The sequence below is a fragment of the Pundamilia nyererei genome, unplaced genomic scaffold (genome assembly GCF_000239375.1).
Source record: "Pundamilia nyererei isolate P.nyererei 1_Seehausen unplaced genomic scaffold, PunNye1.0 scaffold00084, whole genome shotgun sequence".
NCBI classification, from domain to species: Eukaryota; Metazoa; Chordata; class Actinopteri; order Cichliformes; family Cichlidae; genus Pundamilia; species Pundamilia nyererei.
The window spans coordinates 1,621,687-1,649,623 of record NW_005187485.1 but is presented as its reverse complement, the minus strand read 5'-3'; the positions used below and the strand labels follow the sequence as shown (position 1 = coordinate 1,649,623).

General features: G+C 42.4%; 1 protein-coding gene across 1 annotated transcript in view; it reads left to right on the top strand.

Annotated features, from left to right (window-relative positions):
- Positions 1 to 27,937, top strand: part of itga8 (integrin, alpha 8) — a 41,805-nt gene that overhangs the window by 2,949 nt on the left and 10,919 nt on the right. The window contains exons 3-21 of the mRNA XM_005738531.1: positions 596 to 696; positions 1,408 to 1,531; positions 3,241 to 3,302; positions 3,757 to 3,802; positions 5,649 to 5,774; positions 7,085 to 7,129; positions 8,461 to 8,504; positions 9,854 to 9,910; positions 10,052 to 10,104; positions 10,190 to 10,395; positions 13,724 to 13,921; positions 18,161 to 18,206; positions 18,296 to 18,403; positions 23,616 to 23,671; positions 24,523 to 24,680; positions 24,801 to 24,932; positions 25,896 to 25,963; positions 26,485 to 26,632; positions 27,286 to 27,378. Of these exons, the coding sequence (XP_005738588.1) occupies positions 596 to 696; positions 1,408 to 1,531; positions 3,241 to 3,302; positions 3,757 to 3,802; positions 5,649 to 5,774; positions 7,085 to 7,129; positions 8,461 to 8,504; positions 9,854 to 9,910; positions 10,052 to 10,104; positions 10,190 to 10,395; positions 13,724 to 13,921; positions 18,161 to 18,206; positions 18,296 to 18,403; positions 23,616 to 23,671; positions 24,523 to 24,680; positions 24,801 to 24,932; positions 25,896 to 25,963; positions 26,485 to 26,632; positions 27,286 to 27,378 (1,871 nt within the window). The remainder of the gene's footprint in view (positions 1 to 595; positions 697 to 1,407; positions 1,532 to 3,240; positions 3,303 to 3,756; positions 3,803 to 5,648; positions 5,775 to 7,084; positions 7,130 to 8,460; positions 8,505 to 9,853; positions 9,911 to 10,051; positions 10,105 to 10,189; positions 10,396 to 13,723; positions 13,922 to 18,160; positions 18,207 to 18,295; positions 18,404 to 23,615; positions 23,672 to 24,522; positions 24,681 to 24,800; positions 24,933 to 25,895; positions 25,964 to 26,484; positions 26,633 to 27,285; positions 27,379 to 27,937) is intronic.

Genomic DNA, 27,937 nt, shown 5'->3' with positions numbered 1-27,937 from the left:
TATATATAATCTAAAATCAATCTTGACTTTAGCTGGCAAACTTGTACTGTACATCTGGTTGTCTGTAATTTTAGTGTGTGCTTGCTAAAAGAAGGTGTTTAATGAAGAGAGGTCTGCACTGCATGGCTGGACTTTATTAACACTGAAAACTACCTACAACAGAGCGAAAACAAACATGTACACACACTAAACGCCAAGTCGACACATAATTGTAATCTCAATGGGGAACCATGTCCATGTGCGCTTTGTGGGGAGGGGGTGGGGGCTCTATGTATCTGTGTAGGGTCAGAATGAGTCTCTTAAGTCTTGTTATTTTTTATGAGCTTTAACTTAAAAACAAAGTCTCTGTAGTTCGACAAATGTCTGTTTGTGGGGGACAGATGTTGTTCTGATGTGTGTTATTGGTCTGTTTATGATGTTGCTGTTTGTTCTTTATTGTATCTAGGGCAAATGTTTTCTGTGCTCACAAGCAGAGCTACAGGCAGCCTCAATGGTCAATATCTCAATATCGCTTTTACTGCCATCCATTATACATTATATCTTTTCTGTACTCTTACAGTACCCTTTATGTCTTTATTTTTTTTTCTCTCTCCAGATAACAGAATGATTAAGGTAAATGGTACCAGAGAGCCTCTGGAGTTTAAGTCGCACCAGTGGTTTGGAGCATCGGTCAGAGCACACAGAGGCGAAGTGGTGGTGAGTGGAAATAGAGTCAGATATTATCTGAATCGTTTAACTTATCCCACACAGATTTTCCCCCTACATTCCCCTCTTTTCTAAAGAAAACTGATGAAATCTTAACTGATTTCAGATCAAGAGGGAAGGCGCACCAGCAAGTAGCTCTTCATGGTGACCATATTATAATAAGTCGTAAGTTAATAAGAATATCTAGGGTGATTAACTGGTGTCAGGGGATTCAGGTACAAGGGCACTACAATTTCATGCAAAAGCTGCAAGATTTTTTTCATAAATGGAAATGAAAAAGTTCCATGTAATGGCGTAAGAGCAAGCATTCCTCAGAAATATATCACACTCTGTCTGGTGAAAAGAAATTGTCACCATCAGGGTGGGAGTACAAGACACCGCCTTTGCAGACTTCCTGTGGCCAATTTCTCCATCATACCTTCCAACATAACTGTTAAACAAATCCAGGTGATTTGAGGAGTTTGGCACTCGCGCGGTGTCACACAGTTTTTGGTTTTTTGTGTATTGTTGCGACGCTGCTGCAGAGCACTTTGTTCTTAAATGTATTTCCTGTAACTGTAATGTCCTTTCTGTTGTGGTTGTATTTATCTGGCAGTTGCACTGACAGAAAGGGAACTTCCAAATGGATAATAAACAAAACTAACTATGGCCGTCATTTGTTTTTAAAACCGGAATCAAAGTGGGGTTTTTTTCATTGGGCAGGCATGCGCTCCTCTGTACCACTGGCGGACAGTGAAGATGAGTGGGGAGAAAGACCCAGTCGGGACCTGTTATGTAGCCGTCCAGAACTTCAGCGCCTACGCAGAGTACTCGCCATGCAGGACCAGTGAGTCACTCTGCAGCCCTGTCTGGAAATGTTTCCATCAACCTGTTGTTCCTTTCATCCCCTCCTCCCTTTGTTTTCTGCCTCTGCTATCAGGATAAACAGAAAATTAACCACGTCGCGTCGACCAGTAAGACACCACGATATCACATGACGTATACAAAGTGCATATTTTTCATTTTAGTGGACAGGAAAAAGCTGATGTTCACTAAAATTTCATAAAAACTTGCATTCATCATCTGTGATGTTGTTGCGCCTACAGATAGCATTTGGTTTAGTTTTGGTTTTGAGATATATGCCTGAGATTTCCAGCACGTATATAAAATGAGCTGCTCGGAGCAAGAATAATCCTCAGTTTCTCTCCCGTGACCATCACAGTCAGGATTACAAAGATATCTGAAAACCCAGACGAACAAAACAAAAACCGTGTGCGTGGCGAGGTCCGGGTAGGGAAGGTATGGAATTGTGCTTCCAGAATAAATCACTTTCTCTGATGTTTTACAAGTTGCCACAGTAACCTGAAAATATATCCGTCACTAACAGTTTATCAGACTCTCTCTGTGGCCCTCTTCTTTCTGTCATCAGTTCTGTAAATGGAATTTATGGGATTTTCTTTTTTTCATTCTCACTTCCTTCCTGTGATCTCTCTCCCCCTGTGCAGCGATATGAGCCGGCATTAAAATTTGATAAGGAGAAATGAAGGCTATCAGGTGGCACATCATAAACAGCAGAGAAAACCTAGCCTTTGTTGTCCACACATACACAGACATTCATACTTGTGCTCCCTCTGGTCGTTGGTTCAAAGCCGTAAACTCAGCTCTTCCTGAGGAGGGAACGACTGTGCCCTGTTTTACAGGGGAAGTATTTCTGCGTCGTGTTTCTAAGCTTTTTCTTTTTAGTTTGCTTTATCTTAACATGTATGTGCAACCATTCAGGCTGTAACACATTGTTTATAAGTGCGCTTGTGTAGTTCCGCATCATTAAAGGTCACTCCAGGGGGCCACTGAGATGGAGAACAATTTATGATTGGCACATATGTTTTGTGTGTTTATGCGCTGTTAGATGAAGTAATTTAAACAGAAACACACACATCAGTGGTTTTACATTTTTATGTATGCCGTAAGTGCTTGATTATCTTAATTATCTAAATATTTATTTTGACAGTAGGTTGTAGTTACATGGTTTCATCTATTAGAAGCTATGATTTTGGCACAGTTGAATACCAGGAAATTGTCTCAAGACAAAAAAAAGTACCAATTAATTGTTGCATTGTTGGAATTTTGTCAGACCATTCAACATTAATACAGCAGAATCACAAATTCCCTCTTTTTTAATTCTACTTAATTCCTGTGAAGACTTGTGCCCTGCATTATTCCCAATGAGACAGTAAAATGCAGTTTGTTAAAAAAAAACCCCACTCCTACTAGAGCTGCACTGTGTGTAGGTCTGCGTGCGTCCCACTCCACATGCATTTATCAGTATTTTTCTTGCAAACTTGATGACGAGGCCCCTTTGTGCTTAAGAAAGTCAGTGGAGAACCATGAACTGTTCTTCCCTCCTGTGTGGGTGAGACCTAATTGCTCTCTCGCTCTCTCTTCAATCACAGGTAGTTTCTATGTGCAAGTCAAAAGTACTTCCCTAAAATAAGTAAGATATTCCTTTGAGCGCTTCTGTTGTTTCAGTTTTTGCATGTGTGTTCATGTTGCTTGCAGATGATCCAGACCCAGAGGGACAGGGATTCTGCCAGGCTGGTTTCAGTGTGGATTTCACCAAGGTATAGACTGGAGCGGCAGTTACCCTTTATTACCCAAAAACCTCCTGCACACAATTTGTCGCTTCTCAGAGTTCACGCAGAGAAGACTCCCATCAAAATTTATGGGCAATGGGAAGATCAGAGAGCATTTGTCCCTAGAGAAGCCTCCACGCCCGATGTGACCCATCGCCTCATAACACAATAGACCAGGCACACATAAACACACTAACATATACACACACATTCTTTCACTGTATAGTCAGTATGAACCTTGACCTTTCACTCATGGTCCAGCCTTACCCTCCTTACGTACAGGAAGCTGTCATTCTCTTCAGGATATCAGAAGGCAGCGGGAATCATATGGGCACATTCACACAGCTATACACATTTTATAAACCTCTAGTCACACTTGCACAATTTATTTAATAACAATTCCTCCAATATGACTAAGCCTACTTAATTGTATTTATTCCAGGAAGGAAAGCTGGTGGTAGGAGGACCTGGAAGCTTTTACTGGCAAGGTAACTGAAACAGCAGTGTGTAAACCTTTGTTTGCTCTCTCTCTTGCAGTGATTTCATCAGTGGGACAGTGTTCAAATCAGAGAAAAGAATGGAGATGAGTTTAGCAGTCGGGACAGCCCACCTACACACATATGCACACTGGACACACTTTCCAAATCTTACCTAAGCGAAGGTGGAAAAAAAATGCGTCCCTTTCTCTGCAACCCTTTTATATTCGCTTTTCCTTTCCTTCTTTTTTTTTTTTTTACTTAATGCGTCGCTCTGTCTGAAACGGTGTAACAGGAAGTTGGTGTTTGGGCTCTGTAATGAGCTGATCAGGGGGTAATGGAGTGGAGGACCTGCCCCTCTGCTCCTCAGAGGAGCTTGGGGAGCTCTGAGGGGAGAGGAAGAACCTCAAGCCGAGGCAGCAGGGTTGAGAAGGACAACGGAAAGGGGTGGCAGAGAGAGAGAGCAGACAGGACGGCCTGAGTGATAGAGCCCGGCGATGGAGATGACAGAGAGAGAAGTGATGGAGTATGTTGATGAGAGTCAGACACAGAGCAAAGAAGCAGAACGATTTATCTCCTTGATAAAGTCAGAGCTGAGGTCAGTCAGATTGCTGGATATGCATGGGTAGTCTAAGCAGAGGGATGAAGTGTCTTAATAGGTGTAGACACAGCTTGAGTGTGTCATAGTTAAGCTGTGGAAGTGTAGCGGTACTCCCCCTACTCCAGGTGTTACAGCGCGTGTGTGTGTGCGTTATCCAACATTGTGCAGCTGCTTGCAAGGAGAAAGGACACAATTATTCATCACTTGAACAAACTCATTTCTCTTTGCTTTCCTTGTAACCTAATGATCTTTGACCTCTGAGGCACATCAGCTGCTTAAAAAAAAAGAATAACGTAAGACATAATGTGTTTTTCAAAAAAGAGAGAAAGGAAATAGATTAATTTTTTTATTCAGAGATACAATGATTACTTATTGTTAAATAATGAATGCTGTGGCATAAAGGACTGCACTAGACAGACATCATACACACCCTAATGGACTGCTCTCTCTCTCTCGCCGTGCCCTCAGCACTGGCACGGCAGCCTGCCTCCAGTTAAAACACTTCCTCCAAATGTTTATAAAAGCACTCAGCCTGGATTTTATGGCCTCTAATATACAACAATTATCTTCAGCCTTCAGCTTGATTCATCCTCCAACAAACTCACATAAAGCCTTGTTATCGCTGAGTGAAAAATAACTCGCAATTAGCAGCACTGATTTATGCATCTCTGTTAACAGTTTATCTCCTCTATCAGGTTGTAGTTTAATAATGAGTCGACACGGTGATATGAGATAAAGCCGGCACAGTGTGTGAGAGAGGGAGGATGAAGGGCTGCGAGAGGAGCTGAGGGGAGGGTTAAGAGGGCACATTTCCCTCCCCATCAGTACACACACATTAAGGAGGATTTATGGAAGGCTGAAGGCGGCCAGAGATAAAATCATTTGTTTGTCTGACCTCTTGTTCTACAGCAGAGGAAGGGTGTTGTTTGTGTGCGCACACCTATAATTCAGAAACCTTGTGATGGAGAGGGCAGCATTCTTCTTGGGAGTTTTTAAAGGCGTATTGGCCAAACGTATCAGCTTTTTGTTCTGCAAGAACTAAGATGTGTACGTGTTTCTGCCTCTGAGAGGATTGTGCGCTGTCTGTGTCTTTCATGTGGAGCGAGCCGTCCAGCTCCAGCAGTTATCTGCAACAGTGGACAGCAGGGCTCCCTACACGGAGTCTGAGCTTAAACCGCTGCCTATAAACAGATGTGGCTTTCAGATTGATTGTTTTTCTCCATCCGTGTGTGTGTGTGTGTGTGTGTGTGTTTGCAGGTCAGGTGATGACAGCAGGGATAGCCGAGATACTGAATGGCTATTCGTTAAAGGCAGTGCTGAGACAGGTTTCAGGAGAGAAACACACAAGAGCTGCTGAAGACACACACGACGACAGCTACCTTGGTAACATGCATTAACAAACACACACCCAAACTTACATTCAGGTCTATAATTATTTAGACAGTTTTTGTAATTGTTGCCTCTGTACACCACCAAAGTGGATTTTTAAATCAAACAATCAAGATTTAATTAAAGTTTAGAGTTTCAGCTTTAATTCCAGGGGTTTAACAAAAGTTTACTATTCATTCTTTAAGAGTTACGGCCATTTTTATACACAGTCCCCCATTTGCAGAGGCTCAAATGTAGCTGGACAGCTGACTGACAAGCAGGTGAGGTTGTTCTCACATCATTTTAAGTTAAACAGAAATTAAACGCAAATTGTTAAGCTTTCTTTTTTATCTTTTCAATGAAACTCTTAATATGAGGTCCAAAGAGATACAAGTAAAGGAGGCCATCATTCGTCTAAAAAGGAAAATAAACCTATCAAACAGATAGCAAGCGCCCTAAGAGAGTGGCCAAATCCACAGTCTGGTACATTCTTAAAAAGGAGTGCACTGGTCAGCTCAGCAACACCTTGAGGCTTGAATGACCGCAGAGGTAAACATACTGCAGGATTCTTTGTTTGGTTAAGAAAAAGCCCTTCAAACACATCACTAAAGCAAAAACATTGTGTATTTCTGATACTCTGCAATAAAAAAGACTTTCATGATGGAAAGTCAAGAGGCTTTGCAACATAGTGCAAACCACTCTTTACACTCAAGGACAAGAAGATCCGATTTGACTGTCAGATGACATTTAAAAGACGCTGAACATTTTCAAAGCAAGACGAAGGAGAGAAACAGCTCATGATCAGAATCCTACCACATCACCCGTGAAACATAGTGGAGGCAATACTATGTTATGGGCATGTATGGCTGCCAGTGGAAGTGGGTCACTATTGCTCATTGATATAACCACTGATAGAAGTATCATTATAAAATGTGAGGTGTGGGGGCTGTGCTCTCTGCTCTGATTGAGACAAATCCAGCGAAACTGATTGGATGAGGATACTAAAATGTGCAAAAGTGACCCAGGAGTTTGTCATGGCAGAGAAATGGGATATTCTTCAGTGGCCAAGTCAGTCACATAATCTCAACCCTACAGAGTGTGTGGTTCATTCTGTACTTCAGGCAGTCATTGACTGCAAACGATTTTCATTGAAGTATTAAAAAACCTTCATGTTTTAAATTAGTTCATTTTCCCTGTTACATTTGAGCCTCTGGAAATGTCGGAATACTTATGGACCCAACTTTATGAACAAATCATAACACAATTGATAATATTAGACAACTGCAATTGAATTATAACCACATGTGCAACTGATTTCTCCGTAGGTTACTCTGTGGCAGTGGGAGAGTTTACGGGAGACTCAGAACAAGGTGAGAAATGCAAGAATTCATTAGATTCGAGGAAGCTCCTGAGAACATCGGCAGTCTCTCCTGCAGCGCCGTCTAAAACGTTGCATGTTTGCGCTTTCTCTGAGCGATAGAGAGTGGACAGCTGTGTGACTTTGCCTTTGTCTGAACTTAGCGGCAGTAATTAAAACTGTCTCTGTACGTCTGGGTCATGACCCTGAGTGGACAGGACTTCAAGGACTACTGATAAAGGGCTTTCCTGTCCTCCATTTGGAGTGATTAGAATGATTATTGGCAGACTCTGCAAACCTCTTCATGTCTAGAGTGGGTCCAGAATCACGTCTGGATTTGAAATATTAGGTGAAAAAGCGCTCAGGCATGCACATATTTGTGTTTTATAAAGGATTTGCAGGTGGGGAAAAGTGCCTTTGAATTTATCTTCAGCTTTTCAAATGTGTGCTTTTTAGAGCCAGAATAAATTCATAGAAGTTATGAGTACTAGAAATGTACAAATCCTTTCATTTTTTAAGTATTGTACCGCGTAGATACACTCTGGTATATAATCGTGGCTTCTCTTCAGGTGCTGCTAAAGTTCTTTTTGATGCCATAACTTTGTGTGTGTTTCAAACGGGACAATTTCAACCAAAACTAAAAGAAAACAAAATGTTTCCAGCCACAGTGTCACCACATCACTTTTTAAACCAATTTTTCTACTTCCTCTTTAAACAGTGTCACCACACGGTTTCACGTTAGCTTTATACACCCCCCCTCCCCAGTGTCGCTTTGCTAATCAGCATTTAGTGGGATTTTTACGGGACAACCTTGTGTTTACATACCCCCATACCAACCCTGCAAAGGCCCTGAACCGCCTAAAGCGCAACACATGTCAGAGAGTCTTAAAGAGAGCCTAAAGAGGTTACACATGCCTGCTGATGCACTGTGTTGTGGTGCAAAGTTTGTTGTGGTCTTGTTCCCTAAACCCTCTTCAGACTGGAGAACTGGTTGTAACTGGGAGCTCTGAGTGAAGATGAAGCTGAGAATTACTGGTTAATAGGCCCGCGGTTCAGCCTGTTGAGTAGAGCCAGAAGGCAGGAAGTGGGGACTCTGTCTTCTCGCTCTGGGTGGGACCCTCAGATCGTCACTTTAAGTTCACAACACTGCACTCATCAATCAATACACACGCAGAGCCCGAGCATCCAATCACTTACTTTGTTCTCTGCGACACTTGGCTGTGAGGTCGGTGGGGGTTTCAGGCTTTTGAGACAAACCTCTGTCACTTTTTTCCCCACTGTCTTTTCCGCTGTGCATCTTTCTCGCACCAATTTGACTCTTTGCTTTATTTTTATGTTTTCCAGAGCTGTTAGCTGGAGTCCCAAGAGGAGCGCAGAACTTTGGATATGTGAGTATGGACGGACAAGCCAGTTAGAAGATCGCAGTTTCATTTAGAAACAACCAACTGAGAGACAAAAGAAAAATGAAACAGTGGGAAGTCCAGCAAATATAGATGCTTATTTAAAGTATGTTAAATATTTTAATAAGAAGAAATATCACATGCTGTAGCCTTCACAGTCACCAGATCTTGAATCAACTTATTGCATATGTGGGATTTTTGACGCTTTACTCCACCATGACCAAACACTTTTCAAAGAAATATCTTCGAGAAGAGTGATGTTCATTCAGTTGAGTGCCAGTGACTTGTCGACAGATATCTTAGATATAATTGGCGGCTCGGTAGCCTAATAAGACATTTCATGCAGATGTTTCCTTTAATTTGTCTTGCATCTGTATTTTATTGTGAAGTTGTGTGAAAAACCTGCACTCAGACACAAACATGCAACATGAAGTCTTTGAAATTTGTCTGCTGACACAGAAATCTACTTATGTTTGCGCGTATGCCAGTAAACTTTAGTTTGCCTCTTTTTCTTGTATGGGAACTTGTCCCCGGGGCTCACTGTGTCAATCCTCCGTAATGACACACAGCTTCTGCTGCATATGAAGGCCAGTGGCCCCACGTAACCCCGCTAGCCCTCTTTGACACACAAATACACAAACACACGACCTGTGACAGTGTGTTCCTCATCCCGACGTTGTAGTTGCTGCAAGACTGTCCCTTGGTGTACAGACTGGATGCCACAGAGTAGGAGGATGTAGCAGGTAATTGGTGCAGTAGATGGAGTGATGCAGGTAGACCTGACAGTGGAGTAGCTGTCAGTCCTGATCAGAATCTCTCTGCAACATATTTGACAACTGACAGCAAAGGAAAATGAAATCTGAAGTTGTTGATTTAATATTTCTTTTTACACGTCCTCATCCGTCTGTGTTCATAAGTCTGTCCCTCTTTAGTACGTCCCTGAGACATGTGTGATTGGGTCAGCTTGTATCCTCCACATGTGAGGGTGTGTGTGTGTCTGTGCATGTGTGTGTATGTGTTGCCTCCGGCTCCCTCCATGTGGTTGTTATTTCAGTTCTTATGAAGGAATTCTCAGCCTTCCCCCCTTTTCCTCCATCTCTCCCTGCAACCAGGGTTAAAAGGGGGGGGGAGATGAGGGGAAAATGGTAAAAGCACAAAGAGGATGGTGGTGGGGGTGGGGGGGTGTTCGGTTAAATAAAACAGTTTTTTTATGCGGTTTCTGACTTTTTTCCAACATTCTTTATGTGCCTGTTTGTCAGACTGCTCCGCCGTGTTTACTGCTCGTACACTAGGGGGACAAAGCTCGGTGCCTTATTAGTCATGTCTGCTTGCTTTAGGTGGCGATGATCAACTCCACCAACATGACGTTCATCCAGAACTTCACAGGGGAACAGGTAGGGCCATCAACACATCACAGTCTCAGACTATCACATATACGAAGCAGCGTATTTGAAATTAGTATTAGATGAAAGTCATGCAGCTTTGTCGGGGTTTGGTTAAAGTGCTGTAGCCTTCCTTCCTTGTCTGTCCATCAGATGGCCTCCTATTTTGGCTACTCTGTGGCTGTAACTGACTTAAATGGAGATGAGTAAGTAGAAAACATCTCGGTCTCTCCAGATGCTTACACTTTCTATTCTATGTATGATCACTAATTCTTCACCCTGCCCTCCCAGGACAGATGACGTGCTGGTTGGAGCACCCCTTTTCATGGAAAGAGAGACGGAGAGCAAACCCAAGGAGGTGGGCAGGGTATACCTGTACCTCCAGCTGGCTCCACTCACTTTTTCTGAACCTGTCGCTCTCACCGGCACCTACACTTTTGGACGCTTCGGCACAGCTATCGCACCTCTAGGAGATGTCAACCAAGATGGATACAATGGTAGGTCTGAGACTTTCCAAGTAAAGGAGAAAGGGGAAAAAAAGAAAAAAAGATAAATTGACATGGATTAACTTAATCAGAAAAATGAAAAGATACAAGTAGAGCTATAGAAGGGGACAGATATGGAGAAGGGAAAATTTGTTTGATTATATTTTTCCTAAACCTGAATGAACCTTCTTTTATGGGCCAATATTTTCAGGTTAACGTGATAAAAGAACAAATCTTTTTTTCTGTTCCTGTGCTGTTTGCATGGTTATGTCACTGGCTGAGGAAATGCTATCAGATGCTGCTGTGTGAGAAAACCTAAAGTTCTCCTGCCAATCAGGAAGTGTAGTGATGAAAGGTTGTCCGTGTGAGTGGTGTCTTCCTGTGACGATCCGCCAAAGGCCATGTGTCTATGTGTGTCTGAGTTATTTTTAGCTCACCAGATGTGCCCTGAGATAAAAATCATCTGGGAGTTTTTGTCCTGCAGCCCGGAGTTCATTCCTCTTCGATGTGTTTGTTTTATCCTCATATTGATTGTACAAATACAGCCACACACACACACAAATGCACACCATGTAGCCTGGAGCCCAAATGTTCTGCAAAACTAAGGCTTGTTGATTGCAGCTATAAAAAAATTGAATGAATGAAGGCGCATCTAAGCCTCCCATCACATCAATCCCGCTGAATTGTCCTTTATTTATTTATGGAGAGCATGTGTTAATGAGCCTACCACGCCTTTAAAGTCATTAACCATTAGATCAATAACCACTGGATCAATACTGATGGTTTTTCAGACTAGAAATGTAAATAACATCTGCTCTCTGTTAGCGTGCAACGGTCTCTGAGGGGCACTGATGTGACCTAAGATCTGCCTCCTGAAGTGCCATGGAGACAAAGTACTTACTGAGAGTTAATCTATTGAGTGCACATCCACGTCTGTGCACGATTTCATTATTCCGTATTATAGTGTAGAATCTCAAAGGAGGGACTGTGATCAAGGCTTTCAGCGGCTTTTCTTTGCTAATGTCAAACCCAAACCGTGGACCATACCTGTGCCCTCGTGTGTCCGTGTATAATCAGAAACAGACCGGTTTCTTTCTCTCCGATGAGCTCTTCCACATCATGATCATCACTCCATTTCCAATATTCTTCTTAAAAGTGGAACCATACCCATTTTGTCTCATCTCCGTGGCTTTACTTGCTGTCAACTGTCAACACATTGCAATTTAGCTAATTTCATTTTCCATGTGGTTTCTTTTGTTTTTCATTTTTATCGGCCAACGCTGTCAGTATTTTTCACAAAGTGTCGGCCTGTTTTTGTCTGAGAAACAGTTCTGTAGTTTTGGTCTCAGTGATCACAGTGGGTGTTCAGTGGGTGTTCTTGATGCTCTTCTTTTTGCTGCACATTCTGAGATGTTGTTGAGCAATGCCCATGAGTGACTTTCACATTATGTGAAGACTTTTTAAAAAGATTTCTTAACTCAGCTATTCAGTTATGTACACATACCCACACATAGACATACAGACTCTCACACAGGCTCATATATACACTTGCACACACACACATGGTTGCATTTATCGTCTCTACCCCACAATCTGCTTCATGTGGAACTAGTTGTTTAGACTGAGAGGGGGGGTCCGGAGACAAACAGGATATCTCGAGGTGCTTGGACAGCTACAGTGCTAATGGGTACTTTAATACAGGATGGTGTGACACAGAAATTTAGAGGTAAAACAATAAACTCAAATCTGCTTCTACTTCATCTGCACAGGAGCTTACTGTATCCGAATGCTTATATCTCTTTCTTTGCATTTAGATCCCCCTTTCCTTTACAGATACTTACTTCATTAGTCACACCTTGCTAGTACCGAGTTGGTTCTTTTTGCCTTCAGATTTACCTTAAATCTTCATGGCATAAATTCGACAGTCTGCTTGAAACATTCCTCAGAGGTTTTGGTCCATATTGACATAATTGTATCACATAGTTGCTGCAGATTTGTCAAGTACGTGGTGCAAATCTGCCATTTCACCACATCCCAAAGGTGTTATATTGAGATTTGGCAAGATGCTTTCATGTCTATGCTTTCATGTTGTTTACAGCAGTTTTTGTAGTGGAAATCGAGACTCGTCAGACCAGGCGACGTTGTTCCAGTCTTCTATTGTCCGGTGTTGGTGAGCACGTGCTAACTGTAGCCTTAGTTTCCTGTTCTTAGCTGATGGAAGTGGCACCTGGTGTGGTCTTCTGCTGCTGTAGCCCATATGCTTCAAGGTTCAAAATGCTGTGCATTCAGAAATGCTCTTGTGCATACCTTGGTTGTAACGAGTGGGCATTTGAATTGCTGTTTCCTTCCTATCAGCGCGAAGTAGCCTGGCAGCTCTCCTCTCACCTCTGACATAAACAAGGCATGTTTATGTCAGAGTGTGGGAAAATCTCAGTATATCAGCACTTTCTGAAATACTCAGCCAACCATCCTAACCGGTGCTAACATCCATACTATGTTCAGAGTCACTTAAATCACCTTTATTCTCCATTCTGATCACTCTCAGTCTGAACTTCAGCAAATTGTCTTGACCATGTCTACACCTAAATGCATTGCGATTGGCTGAGTGTATATATCTACATGTCTGAAGATATTTCTAAAGGAAAGGTTAATATTTTGGTGAACGATGTGCTGATTTGCTTTCCTTTTGAGAGTTAAATCAGAAAATATGTTCCAGAGTAACAAAATACAACTACCTACTTTTTACACTTTACACTTAGAGTACAATATTTCATCCAAGACATTAACTGCTAAATGCAACAAGCTGTTTATGCACTGTTTTAGAAGTTTAAAGCATACGGTGGTAATGACTCCAATTTAGAGAGGCAGGTTTGTTTACATTTAGCCAGGTTAACTGCTATGCTCCGGTTTTCATCTGGCCTCTCACCCAGTGACAGCTAAGATAGGCTCCATCCCTGCCATAACCCTAAGCAGATAAGAAAACGAGTTAATATTTTTTTCCTCTGTTTCCATGACTTGGTACCTTGTTCCATTTCCTATTTAAACAAATATTTCCCATGCTGAGCATAACATAAACAGTGTTTATAGAGATAAGGATAGATAAAGCTGAGCCAAGATTAAAAATAAATTTGTAAAAAAAAGTAGAAAAACAAACAAAAAAAGACGTAAGTAAATGGCCTAGCTGCCATGATCGCTCAGTTTATGACGGTCAAGCTCTTTTCCTTTCCTCTTTCCATTTCCTTGTACCTGTATACTTTCCTCTGCTCCCGTCTCAAAGGGACTTTAACCCTGTTGATGTCTAAACCATGCGTATGTGTGTGTGTGTGTTGTCATCCTTCAGACGTGGCAGTGGGCTGTCCGTTCGGAGGTGAGGATCGTGGAGGGAGAGTATTGATCTTTAATGGCAACAAAGACATATACACACAAGGTATGACGCTCAGCCAGGAGCTGAGGGCGGCCCACGCCCCAAGTGACAGTTTGCCTGGATTTGGATTCACTCTGAGAGGAGGCCAAGATGTGGACAACAATCAGTACCCTGGTAAATACTCAACAAATCGGCCCGTCTCTACTCAGCTCCCCGCGTTATAATCAAGATTCTCTCTCAGGCTCGCATTCTTTCGCTTCTCGACTTCCCTTCCAGCTCCTCTCATTACAGCCTTCCTCCTTTTCATTCTTAACCTCCACATTTCACCGTTCCCCCATGCACCCCTCCACTACCATCTCCATGTTCTCCCCATTTTTGCTTTCCTCCTTTTCTCTGGTAAAGTCATCAGAAGCGGGTATAGGGATTTGTGCCATGAACTTCTGCCGCATCCATTCTTTAGAGATTTACAGTACTCAAGTAGGAGAGAAGACATGAGAGTGGGAGAAAAAAAAAGAAGCATAATAACACATTCTCCTCATGTTCAGTCTGCCAGACCTACAAGCCTCTGTGTATAACCTCAAAACTGTGAGCAGACAAAGCAGCATTCAATCAACTTACATGCAGCAACTCCCTAGCCTTTTTTGGCACCTTCTTACTATACCACACACCTTCACCTTATGTCTTCTGAAAATAATGTCAAAACTAAACTGGAACACACAGAGAAGGGGCCATTTGGAGGTTTTTGTAGAACACACAAGTTTCTAGTCCACAAAAAAGATTTGAAAGAAAGCAGGTCTGTAAAACCACGCTTTTACTACCTCATTTTCTCCCCAATTTGGAGCCATTCGGCTCTCAGCATTAATTTTGCTTAAAGCTTCCACAGATTGGGCTGAAAATGAGAATTTGTTTAGTTTCACCTTTTGTTTTTGCCCCCTCCTACCCCCTCTTTGGCGGTTTCCCTTTTCATTCTGCTGCAATAACAGATTTCTTCATTCCACAAACAGGATACAAAGGGAAATAATAACGCGCAAGTTCACATGCATGGCTTGTGATCAGTTTCACTGGCAGCTAGCAGAGTGTATGTTGAGCACGGGCCAGGCTCCAGGTCATAGTTAGACCTGCGCAGACCCACTGCAAATCAGAGATCAGAATTAAAAACAGTGTACAATAAATACACACACAGGAGTTACAGGTTAAAACTGGCGGAGGCCCTTTGGGAGGAGCACGTAGAGAAGAAACTCATGGGTGGCACAGCTTTCTGCCAACACACACACAAACGTATAAACACGCGCGCACACAGACGTGCAGGGCTCGTGTCGTCTGTCATTAGAGAGTTTGCTGACGGAAGTGAGGCACACACACACGCACACGGTGTGTCGTTGGCAGGCTAGTAAAGTCACACTGTTCAAAGGAGCCTGAGACGTTTGATCAGCATTATGAGAGGACTGCAAAGGCGTCTGGGAGGCCTGCTACAGCTGCCATGCGCTCTCATTGTGATTAAATGTCATTAGTCGACCACAGGAAGATGGATGATGACTGTGCTCCAGTTTTATGGATTTTTATCTTTAAGAATCATTTCAGATATTTGTCTTTGCATTTCAGATCAAGCAGCGTGGAACTAAACGAAAGGTAGATAGGACAAAACCTGAAAAAGCAGGTGGTACAGGGATCAAAATCACACACACAGCTCACTGCTTCAAATCAAGCTTCATTAAATCACAGACATATCTGATTTTGTGCAAAACGGCCGGGGTCAGTTGTGTGTCACATTGCCTTCAAATGCAATTTTGGTTTCTTTTAACAGGTTAAAGGCCAAAAACCCACAATGTTTACCCGACAGTCGCTCTCGCTGAAAGACTTTTTGATTCGTGTTTATTTGGTTGGAAAGTGCAAAATTGATTAAAGGCCTCCAAATCAACTCTAATATTTGGCGCCCATTTTTATTCTCATTTCATGCATGATACAGGGCCTTGGTACAGCCACTCAGTCTAGCACAGGTTAACCTTCCTTCTAATTAACTTTCCTCTGATTGGCTGCCCCTCTCAGGGTTTTTTGAACAGCAGGTGGGTGGCGCGTCAGTGCCTGAGATCACCGTATTAAGGATTTAACCTCTCAGTGACACGTCACAGAGCCTAGAAAGTAACAAAAACTGCCTGAAACAGAGCATTTAGAGTAATCTGAGCTTTTGGCACACCGGGATTACTATCTCTGACGTGTTTAATATAAACCACCTCTCAGCACTGGGTATATATGACAAAATAAATAAAAGCACTAAGTGTGTAATAGGTGCAATTTAAACAAAACCTGCCATACTATGCAATCTAGAAATAATCCAGGCAATTATCCTGCTCTGTGGTGTAAAAATAGTGTTTCAAATGTGTGTAATGGCTGGCAATTTATTGAATTGTCCTAAAACACCACACATGAATCCAAGAATGAGGAAAACCTCTCTGAAAAACTACCTCTTTTTCCACTGAGAGCCACTGATCTTTGGCATTTCATCATCGTGTCCGATCCCCCGCAGCTTTCAGGGCATACATCCACTGACAGCTTGACAGTCTGTCTAAACTCTGGATGGAGGTTGTGTTTTCATAGCCCAGGATGGACACCATCAGCTAGCAGCTCAATTACCGAAATCATACCTGCACCTAGAGATGCCCTCGTTGAGTGATGCAGCCTGCTCGTGTGTGGCTATGGCTCAGTGGGTCTCTGTACACACACCAACCTCAAATCAACAGTGGTGGGCAAGCTTTCCTGTGTATACGGAAATGGAAATGACATGGAAAAGGAAAGTAGGCCGTTGGTTGATTTAGCTCCGGATGAAGCCATGTGCAAACTTAAACTCTTAACCCTGAAGGCACCCTATCCTCAAATAAGCCTCATGTCATGCGTCTTTTTTAGCAAATGCAAGCATTAAAATAAAACAGCCAGCTGATGACATGAGTGGAGTTACATTTTCCAGGTTACATAACTGCTACAGTTGGATGGGCTCTCCCTCTCACCTCCTCTGTTTCTGCTAAAAAACACACCTTCTTCTGATGGCTTTCACAGATTGTGATTTAAAAGCCAAACATCATCCTTTTCTGTCTACACCTCACCTTCTTCTGCTTTTCCCCCTCCGTTCCCAAACTCCAAAATACCAACATCTTCACATCCGTCCTCCTTGTAGCATTTTTAGTATAACACACACACACACTTACATAGTAACATAGCACACCCCAGGAGAAAAGAGACAAGGCCTAAATGTTTAATGCTGTGGTTTCAGGGGGACTCTGTGACTGCAGCCAAAGGCAGAAACAGATGTGCCTCACTCAGATTCAATTAGTCCCTTTCTTCTTAAATACACAGGAGAGGAGTGGCACAGCAAATGACAAGCGAGGGTTACAAGACTACACTTCCACTTGCTTCCATCCGTTGTCCTCATGCAGCAGGTTACCACAACACGAAGGGGCTGGTAGTTGATATTAGTGCTGAAATAGTCAGCTGATTAATGATGCTATCAGCACAAAACTGATTAAGTGTCTCTCGCTGTTTGTCTTTACAGTTTTGTTATGATATATCAAAGAAATTCTAGATGGAATCTGAGATGCTGCAATTTTTCCACCGTGGAGATTTGAACTTTTGCCCTTATACCCAACCATGGAGACTAAATTATTAAGGCCCAACATTAATAAACTAATCATAAGAATAATAAGAGATTAATTAATAATGAAAATAGTCATTTGCTGTAGCCCCCGTGGCCTCTCGCTGTGCAGTCTCTCTCAACATCACACGGCTTAGGTTTCTGCTGCATCTGGCAGCGGTGGCTTGCATCCATTAAGTGCCTCTCTTCAGTTTCACATTGTTTTAATCAGCTCTCGTGTGTGTGTGTATATGTGAGTCCGTGTCGGCGTGCGGCTTTCATTGGTATGTGTCCCCCGACCGCAGCCATTAAATACCGGCTCCATTTTAAACTTTGAGAGCCAATTAAAAGTGTGTGTTCATCACAAATCCCATGAAAACAAATAAAAATCACATATAGATGAAATCTGGTGCTGCTTGCAATTAGGAGTCGTTGCTACGCGGGCTGTTGGGAAATGTTGCTGTTTAGCGAAATGTGATTGTGAGCTTTCTAATGGCCCTGGAATGCAGCGTGGGGTCCCTGTCTGACAGCACAAACACACAGGGAAAGCACACGCATGACACAGTCGTGCAAACGCTGTTTGTGAATTTAGTCTGAAGAGGGTCATGTGTGAAAGGCAAAGCAACACGATATCAGAATATCAATTCTATATGACAGTCTGCGTGTGTGTGTAGCTGATTTGTGTGTAGTTGATTTGAGAAGTCTGTGTCTGATGAAGATTGCTGGAGACCTTGAAATCAGTCCCATCTGTGGCATTCTTTGAAGCTCTCTGCTGCTCTCTCACTACGCAGATCTGATCGTGGGGGCTTTTGGCGTGGGCAAGGTGTCAGTGTACAGGTAAACACAAAAAAAATGTGCAAGACTCCCAAGTTTTTGGATTTTGGATCGTGTTACAGGTATGCATCTGTTTGTTTGTGTATATGCAGGTCACAAGCTGTGGTATCTGTGGAAGCTGAAATGATCCTGACCCCCAAAATCCTTAATCCCGACGACCGACAGTGTCACCTGCCTCAGATGAATATCATGGTTACCTGGTAATTACAGTGTCTCCGATTCATAACTATGTATTAATATAACATAGCCTGGTCAAAGTAAAGTCACACATTCATATTTTGATGGACCACCTTCAGGTGATGACTGCACGCATTCACGATGGCATCGTCTCGATAAGCTTCTGCACTGTTACAATAATATTCTCCACTCTTTCACAACCTGAGCCTGATGAATCTCGGCTTTATCATATACAGATGTGGCCCTGCCATCAGGGAAGAAGAATCTGTTGATGGAAAAACCTGATGAGTCTGTATATTCAGATAGTTAAACTGACTCTACTGCCCCACAGGCTTGTATGACAGGCACTAGACGGGGCAAAGTTGTGTGTGAACACAATCCCTGAATAGTGCTCATAGGTGTGGTTACAAAAGTTATGCAGTTTCTTTTTTATTTGTTTGTTTTTTTTTCTTTCTTTTTTTTACTAACACTGGATTTTTTGCCAAAATCCAGTGTTAGTAAATCTGGCCTCAGGCGTGATGGGTGTATCACTCCATCTCTCTTCCTACCCCGGTGCACCCATCACTCTGGAACAGGGTAAATCTGGACTCCTTTTTCCATTGCTCCAGAGTCCAATCTTTATGCTTCCTGGCACATTGAAACTTTTTTTAAATTAACATTACTGATAAGTGTTTTTCTTAAGGCTACACAGCTGTTTACTCCCAAACTCCATGAGCCGTCTTTACATTGTGCATGTGGAAATGTTTTTACCTTCACTGTTAAACATGAACGTTCTACTGTTGATTTCTTTACAGTCTGATTTTCCCAGCATAAATGATCCCTGATCACAGTCAAGATTTTTTTCCATCTACATTTCTAATTTGAAGGTGGTTGGCCGTTTAGTTGCCAGCCGAAATGTTTTAATCACTGCAGTAATTATCCAATAGAAGGCTCTTACCTGTTGGTTTAGTTAAATCCAGGTGGTGACCTTTGTTTTTTGGCCAGGCAGTGTATTAACTGTGATTAAAAGCGCCAGTATATTAACTTCTTCAGCTGCCCTCTCCTTACCGATAGACATAAACGTTACACATTTTTTGAAACCAGTACTACTCTGACCAGATGCTGACTCCTTGAGCTTGAAGGAGGTTAGTCAAAAACCTCCTTCATCCACTTCTAATTTCACTGCCATTGTTTACTTTCAATCTGACTTTTGGAAACGGACCTATTTATACATCTTAACTGGATATTTATTGTTGTACCAATGTTTTCATGCAGCACTCTTGGCAGGGTCCCTCTTGAAAAAGAGATTTTGATCTCAGTCAGATTTTTTTTCAAGGTTAAATAAACAAAATCAAAGAAAAACAGAAATCTACAAGAGTACAATAAAAGAATGTGCATCATTACAGAAATCTATATTCTGACTCTGCTGCACATTTTGCAATTAAACAGGCGAATCCTTTCCCACAGAATAAAACGTTGATTTCCTTTTGTTTTGTGAGATGTTTCTCCAGCTCGTCACCACAGTCTACAGTTTGTTGTAATTTTTTCCAGCTGGGTCACTCTGCCGCTTCCGTTTGGCATGGCATGGTGAGAAAAAGGCGGTCGAATCCGCACCTACGGTCGAGTTAAAAATAAAGAGTGACAGCTCTTAGTGCCTAAATTAGACACTTTTCCAGCGTTAACGCCTTTGGTCAGTTGTAAATTATTTCGCAGTTTGGAAAAACGGACCTTGCGTGTGTTTGTGTGTGCGCAGATGTGTGAGTGCATGTGCAGGTGAATGAAAGTTAAAGGGATCAAAGTCTTAAGCAAACATAAGACTAATGAGGCCCACTGCTGCTCTGAACCTCAGATCTGTAACAGAAACAATCCTGCTCGTACTGTATCCTAATATGCTGTGCAGTATAAAGTTTCCCATTTTACAAATTACACCCTCACTGACGGATGTGACAAATATTTCATCTCTGCGCTCTAGATGTCTGCCATCGGCCAAAGTCTGTTTGTCAGTGTCTCTGCTGCAATAACACAGCAGCCCACTGAAAAAGCCCACTCGTATGACCCGGAACCTCAGATTTACGGGGCTCTGCAATTAATCTGAAACGGCATAATTCTGTTTTGATTATATTATTGTTGGTGGGGGTGAGCACGCTGGCTTTGAACGGTCTGGGGGTGAGTTTAGTTGAGGGGAGCCAGTCTAAAGGCTCCTGCGGCTTCGCCTCAGTCTGTTGTTGGTCCTGACTTTTTGGGACAGGAACTGCTGTAGGACTGTTTGGACGGAGAAGTGGGCTCGGCTTTATGCCATCGCGGTGTCTGCGTAGTGGTGTGTGAATATTGGCAGTGAGAGAAAAAAGAAAGGGGTTTGGGCTGGATTGACATAGAGTCTTATACTGTGGAGTATTGTCAAAACAAAACTCAGCCTATTTAAATAAACCGCTATAAAATTATGGTCCGAGGTATGGAATCAAATAGGACTTTGGACATATGCAGTGATTCAAACAGCAGCGATAGAATTAAAGGCTGTTTGAGTCTCTTGTGTTTCAGAGACATTTCCCTGCAATTTGAACTAGAAAGGAGCATAAAGGGTGAAATCTCCAGCCTGTGCTTCATACATCTCCATTACATTTCAGTCACATAGTTAAGTATCTGATTTCCTGAAAAATAATTACCCAGCGGTCTTTGACTCTGAAGGTGGTACAACAACACTGAGTGCTTGTCTGAAGTGCTTCCACTGTCTTCTAAAATATTCTGTCTGCTCCAGGATCAAAAGAATAAAACATTTGTACTTTTCCCCCCTCAAATACAAACAGACATGGTAGCTTTAGATGAAACAGGTTCTTGCACAACAGGAACTGAAATTAAAGCATACGTCGATTATGTTTACATGTTTTTTAAATAAGATGCTTGTTCTTTATTTGTCATTTCCAGCTTCCTTGATTAGGTTGTTGTTACTTGGAAGAGGTTAGAGACGTTCAACCAGTATTTTCTTATCCAGTTTTTAAATGTGAGGGAAATGAGCTTTTTAACTGTGGGCTCTCTTAGCTTGACAGATCAGTTAGAGGAGACGAAAAGGCAAAGTTTAAAAGGAAACCCACTCACTTCTTTGGTGGTAAGTGGGGAAATCTTTGTTGATGTTAAAGGTCACACGAGGGAAAACAATGACAAAATGATTGTGACTTTGTGCAAACTCATTCATCGCCTTTCCAATGGTTGCTTCGATGGCAGTTACCAGATCTGTGACCACTCACAGTCAGCCATAAGGTGAAGTCTGCTCTCAGTCTGCAACTGAATGGGGTCCAGTTGGAAATCACACGTAGTCTGTTTTTGATAATAGTCAATGTGATGAATCTGTTGCTGTTTATCGCAGATCTTTGCCATCTACAGACACAGAAATTCACATTAAACAGAAATTCATATATGGACAGAACCTCACAAATTTGAAACAGAAATTCTGAAATCCTCCCACAAATAGTGACATCTCACTTTGTGACGTCTGTAATTGCCTTGCAATCAAAAGTGTTGGCTGCAGCTACTTGCAATCGGCCTGTGATAGCAAAAACATTCGGTGCGATCACCGGACAGCCACCGATTTTCCTAGACACAAAGAGGATGTGATCCTATTTTTACTCTGGTGTGACATGTTTTCCCTATGAACCCAAGAGGCACTGGCATGTTCTGTTCATAGCTTGTTTGTGAGGCCAAAAACAATTTGTCCCAAGCTTAAACAGCCCTTTTAAAGATTAGCTGGTAATTATTTTTTCAGAAAATCTCATGCTCAGCTCTCTGATTTCAATGTAGTGGTTAAGATGCGGCACAAACTGGCGCTGGGAAAAGAGGATGAAGAAGTAGAGGAAAGAGAAAAAGGCGACTGGTCTGTAGCAAGTTTTAGGGATTGTTATTTTAGAAAAGAACTGCGCAACATGTTATCCAGTCGTCTTGGAAATGTAAGTGTTTATATATGAACCAAATGGCTACACTCAAGCCCAGGGTCAAGAGAAACACTCATAAAAAAGAGGGGCGGCGACAACAGAAACCATTAACCCCCCCGCCCTCCCTTCTCCAATTGTATGTCATAATGGTCTGGGGGAGGGGGGTTTCCGACACTGTGCAACCTCAGAAGCAGCTCTGATGCAGAATATCAGTTAATTTCAACTATTTTGTGACTTATTTAAGGCTAGAGGAGGAAAGTTCTATACAGTAACAGCTAAATAAAGAGCCGGGGCTGTCGGCAGTAAACTAGGGGTCATTTCTTTGTTGCGTGCACTTAAGTTTGGCACACAGTGCTTATTAACATCACACTCGAGCATACCCTCGAACACCGCACACATGCAACACATATTTACTACGTGTGAAACTACCTGAAGAGGTTATAATGACTCAGGGGAGCATTTTTTAACAAAAGAGAACCTGCACTTTGTCATACACACACACGCAAACTAACATCTGCATCACACTTGAAGAAAAACCAGCTCATCATCATTGTGTCATCTAATTGGGAACCTAATTATTAGCAAACACAGGAATCTGCAACAGCTGCATTCTGCTTGTTAGTGTTGGTGAACTGAAACCAAAGAAATAATGATCACATGAAGCACTGTAATTCCCTCACACTGGCTCACACTTGCTGAGTCGTCAGTGTAAGAGGAGCATTGCACCCATAAGCTTCCCCAGATTAGTGGTTATTAACAGCACAGGCCTTCCTGTGTGAGAGTTCCTGTCCTTGATTAAAGTGGCGATAACGCACATGCACGCTCAGAAAAAACACTTGCACATAGGGTAATACCCACATAAATTGAGGAAATGCAGAAGTGTTTCCCAGTCTCCCATATCTGTGTGTCTAATGGGCAGGGGGCACTGTGGTAATTCCCCGTGCCCCGTGGAGTGCAGGAAGGAAGAAGTGCCTTGTTTGTGGGTTGTTGTTTTTTTTTTTGTCATTCTGATTTTTTTTTTTAACATTTATACAAATGTCATGAGAATGTGTGGAGAACACATGCAGCAAATAAATGAATAAATAATAAAATTAAATTAAAATGAAACTTCTAGCTAGGATCTTTGGAAAAGCCATGTTAAAAAAATCCTTTCTCTTTAACAGCACTTGGGAAATCCCTTAAAAAAAACCCTGACATTTCCAGTCATGTATATAAATAGTGTGCACCAGTTTGCGTTCTCTTACACACAAATTAACTAGAACTACCATCGGAACACATGTGAGACTCAAATTTGTTACCTCTTGTCTCTTTTTCCAATTTTCCTTTCTCGTAGCCTCAAAGTGGATGTTTGTGCAGCCGTGAGTGGTGTGGGCATCCCCAGCTCTGTAGGTAAGCAGCTGTGCAGTAGCTGAAATCGGCTCTGCTGTACATACTGTATCATTATTAGAGTTTCCTGCTGGGAATCTTCTGCTCTTATACACCAATCAGAGTGGAGAACAAAGGTGGGTGTGAGGAGCAATAGATGAGATAGAAGACACACAAACACGCAAATGCAAATAGGACTTTATCCCATATCTAATGGAAAGTCACATCGAACCCAGACCCTTTAGAGCATGGCTGTGAAACATAAGGCCCAACAAAGACTTCAGTCCGGCCCACTGGCCAACTTTGGAAAATGTGAAGTAGTGCACAGATTTTTAACTTTTAACTGTATTTTCATAAAGTTTACAGCTTTTTTATTCATTAAGACCTCACCCACTGCCATTCATACTATGACCAAGTAGTTAAGTCACAGATAAATCATTAAATGACAGAAAAGCTCCTCTTTTTCACTGTATACTATATTACTTTTCTTTTTTTTTTTTTTTTACAGTGGGTCCACAGTGGAAAAATATGAATGAATAAAAACTGTATGTTCTCTTTGTACAGGGCACCCTGGGCAATCTGCTAACAGATTTTTTCCTGTAATTTTATTTATTTATTATAAAGAAAACACCCACTGTTGAAGTTGCAGTTCTTTTACTTACAATAAGAAATTTTCAGGAATTAAATATTTAGTTAAATGTCTTTCACTGCTTTGCCCTACTTAAGATCAAAGTGGGCTGAATGTGGCCCGTGATGTCAAATGAGTTTGACATCTCCGCTTTAGGTTCAACAGTTAAGTAGTGTCGGATTGGCTGAATCGTCTACCTGTTAACTCAAATTTAATCTCTACTTATTTATTATTATCTTCTGTGCAGACCTGAGAGCGGAGCTGCAGCTCGATTGGCTCAAAGGCTCCAGGGGTGGAGTGAAGAGAGTGCTTTTCTTGGACACCGAGCAGCCTCAGCGCATGGGACTCCTGAGGCTGGGTCACAGTCGCCCACGTGCATGCCTGAGCTACACAATTTACCTCAGAGTGAGCAAATCAAACCGTGCACACGAACACACATACAAGAAATAGTCAATGAGCTTTGTAAGTGAGGTTGTGAATGACTGACAGCACGTTTCTCTCATTCTCATTCACACTTTATTCCAGGAGGAGGATGAGTTCAGGGACAAGCTGAGCCCCATCTCACTCGCTCTCAACTACAGCCTGGCTCCAGCTACTCTTGACCAAAGTCTTCCACCTGTCCTTAACCACTACAGCAGCACCTTCCTCCAAGAGCATGTAAGCATACATGTTGTATGTACATATAAACACATAATGCTGTACAGTACAGTGTACACGGCACATCAAAGAAGGATTTCTCCTTAGTTGGCCCTGTTTAATGGATTCTTTGGGGGAGCTTTTCTTTATCAGAAGAAAGGAGGCTTTAGGTTGTTGAAGACCTATGGAACAAATTTGTGATTTGTGACACTGGGCTGTAAAAATTGAACTAACTCAACTTCCCTAAGCGATCCAGAGATCCAGAATCGACCTGAGATCATATTTTATTCAGTCATTGCTTGATTTAAAATGCTTGTCTTGGACACAAAAAGACTGACTCCCAAATATAAACCATCTGATTCACCTAAAATCAACTTGGAGTCTATCATTTCCTGGGATGGGACAGCGCAGTTTACCTTTGCAGATGAAACTGTTATAATCTAGAGTTTGGAGCAGTATATTTACTTAATAAAAATAGCGAAAAACTAAGAAAGGCCCTGATGTACGCTAAGATCCAGCTCTAGGCCGTTTTCAGACTTGTTATGATGGAAGAATATGCACTCGTTTGGTTGCGCTCCCATGTGTGAATTGAGTTAATATAAATATTAAGAAGCTTTTCAGCACTGAACTATGTTCACTGGAAACATGGATCATATGAGGTCATGGTGAAAAGAGGAGCATTGCCCATATTGTTTATCGTTTTTAATAAGAAGGATTTATTTTATTGTTTCCATTAAAATTAGCTCGCTCAGTTGCACTTCCTTAAATTTTTTGGACGTTAAGTGTCGTAATAAAACAAAACAGCAACAAACTGAGGACTATCATAGTAGCCGCAGAGAGACAGAAGTCAGATCTCTGCCCAAATCAGGCAGCAACACAACAAACCAAAGGCCTGTGTGAATATGTATATGTTATATATATAGAGCACCTGCATCCTTCCGTGTCCTCATCTCACTCCTCTCTTTGTGCCCCTCTTCCTCTCAGGCTTACATCCTCCTCGACTGCGGCGACGACAATATTTGTATCCCGGACCTCCAGCTCTCTGCCAGCATGTAAGACGCGGCGGCACCCTTTGACCTGAACTTCTAAACACCCAACACTTCAGACAGCCAAACGCAGGCACCCACGCACACACAGCGAAACCAAAGCAACTGTGTCTGTTATTCCTCACACAATGCGCCAAGTTTACACTAAAGTTGCTCACATTATGGCCCCATTTACCACGGAGCGTGTGTTTGTGAGTGTGCTCGTGTGCATGTTGCATATGTGAATTAACCTATTCTCCACAGTGCTTCCAGCTGTTCGATATCTCCATGGCAGCATTATGCAAACATCCTGTCAGCATTTACTGACTGATTAACACACACACGCGTGCGCTGGTGGGGTTATTGTTGGGGTCAGAGATACTGCATTCTTTGCAGCTGATGAGATTGCACATGTCCAGTCCTGAAAATTATTAACTAAAATTTACAGGGGAAAAAAACACATTTGTTTTTTATATTTAATTACAGCAAAGTGCTTTATTTCCTGCCTCTGCTTTTTTCTCTTCCTGCAATAAAACGCACAAACACAGGGACCGCACAGAGGTGGTGATTGCAGATGACAACCTGGTCATGTTGACCATCACTGCGGTGAACCGAGGAGAGGGAGCCTACGAGACAGAGCTCTACACATTGCTACCGCCTGAAGCTGACTACATCGGAGTAGAGCGCAGGGTGGAGGTAAATACTCACGCACACTCTTTTACACACATTGCACACAGATTTGTCTGACATCAATTATCTCAGTTTAATGTTAAGGGCCAGAAGGTTGGATGCTGAAAATAGATAAGACCAAAACTGTTGTCTCATCATCATTGAAGCCAAGTTCAAAAACTGGGAAGTGGGCTATTTGAGGCTTCAGTTACAGTCCGGCATCACATCCTGTTGTGTCTTTGTGGTTTGTGTTTGTTAGACATGATTAAGGCAAGGCTATCAGCCGGGTATGCTCTACTGGCAACAGCTCAAAAGCCCCTATTATGATTTACAAGCTGCATTAGTGACCACGGAAATGGATAGGGTCAACTTCTGTGTGCGTATGTGTGTTTACGTCTGCGTGTGTGTGTGTTTGCACGTGTGTGCGCTAATGAGTGTGTAATGGGGCTGTTTGATTGATGACATTGTTACTGTCAGAGCATTCATCACTCTTCCTCTCCTGTCCTCCCCCCTGCCTCTCTCCTTCTCTTTTTCACCCTTCTCACTCCCATCCCCCTTTGATGGTGTTATACTTGCCTCCCTTTGTCTTTTCACTCACCACTTGACTCTCACTGCTGTCACTTTCATTCACTGTTCTTGTCCCACTCTTACTGTCTTTCCGTACCTTGGATCTCCTCTAGTCTCTCTCTCAGTTAAACTGTGAGTACAAGTTGATCAATGAGTCCAGGATGGTGGTGTGTGACCTCGGGAACCCGATGGTGGCCGAGACGGAGGTGAGTTCTCGCACGTAAGCGCAGACGCACACACAAACGTTTCAACAACACCCACGCTAAGAAGGCGCAACTGTTAGGCCTCAGGTTTAATTCGCCCTGATTGATGCTTTCCAGTGATTGCTGATGTTCACCTTGACCTCCATTCCACACAGTCTGATTCACAGGGCTAGGCTTTGCATTCAGTCCAAGCGTGCATGTGTAGTAATAATCCATTTAGGTCGTGCGTGGCTGACACATGCAGGAAGCCAAGGCTTTGTAAAGTAAAGAGCGGTCCCATGTTACATGAAATTCTACCACTCAGATACACAGAGATGTGCTACAAAGCATGACATGTGTGTGAATGTGGGCTTTTGTTGTTTTTTTAAAGGCGTCAAGGCTGGCAGAGAGGTGCATTTGCTCTTTGGAGGTGACACATAGCATTCTGATAAATCAATTATGCGGTCATGTTTCACTGTTGGGGGAGGAGAGCATAACAAGACCGTGAAAAAGGACAAGGCATGCATACACGTGTGTGTGTGTGTGTGTGTGTGTGTGTGTGTGTGTGTGTGTGTGTGTGTGT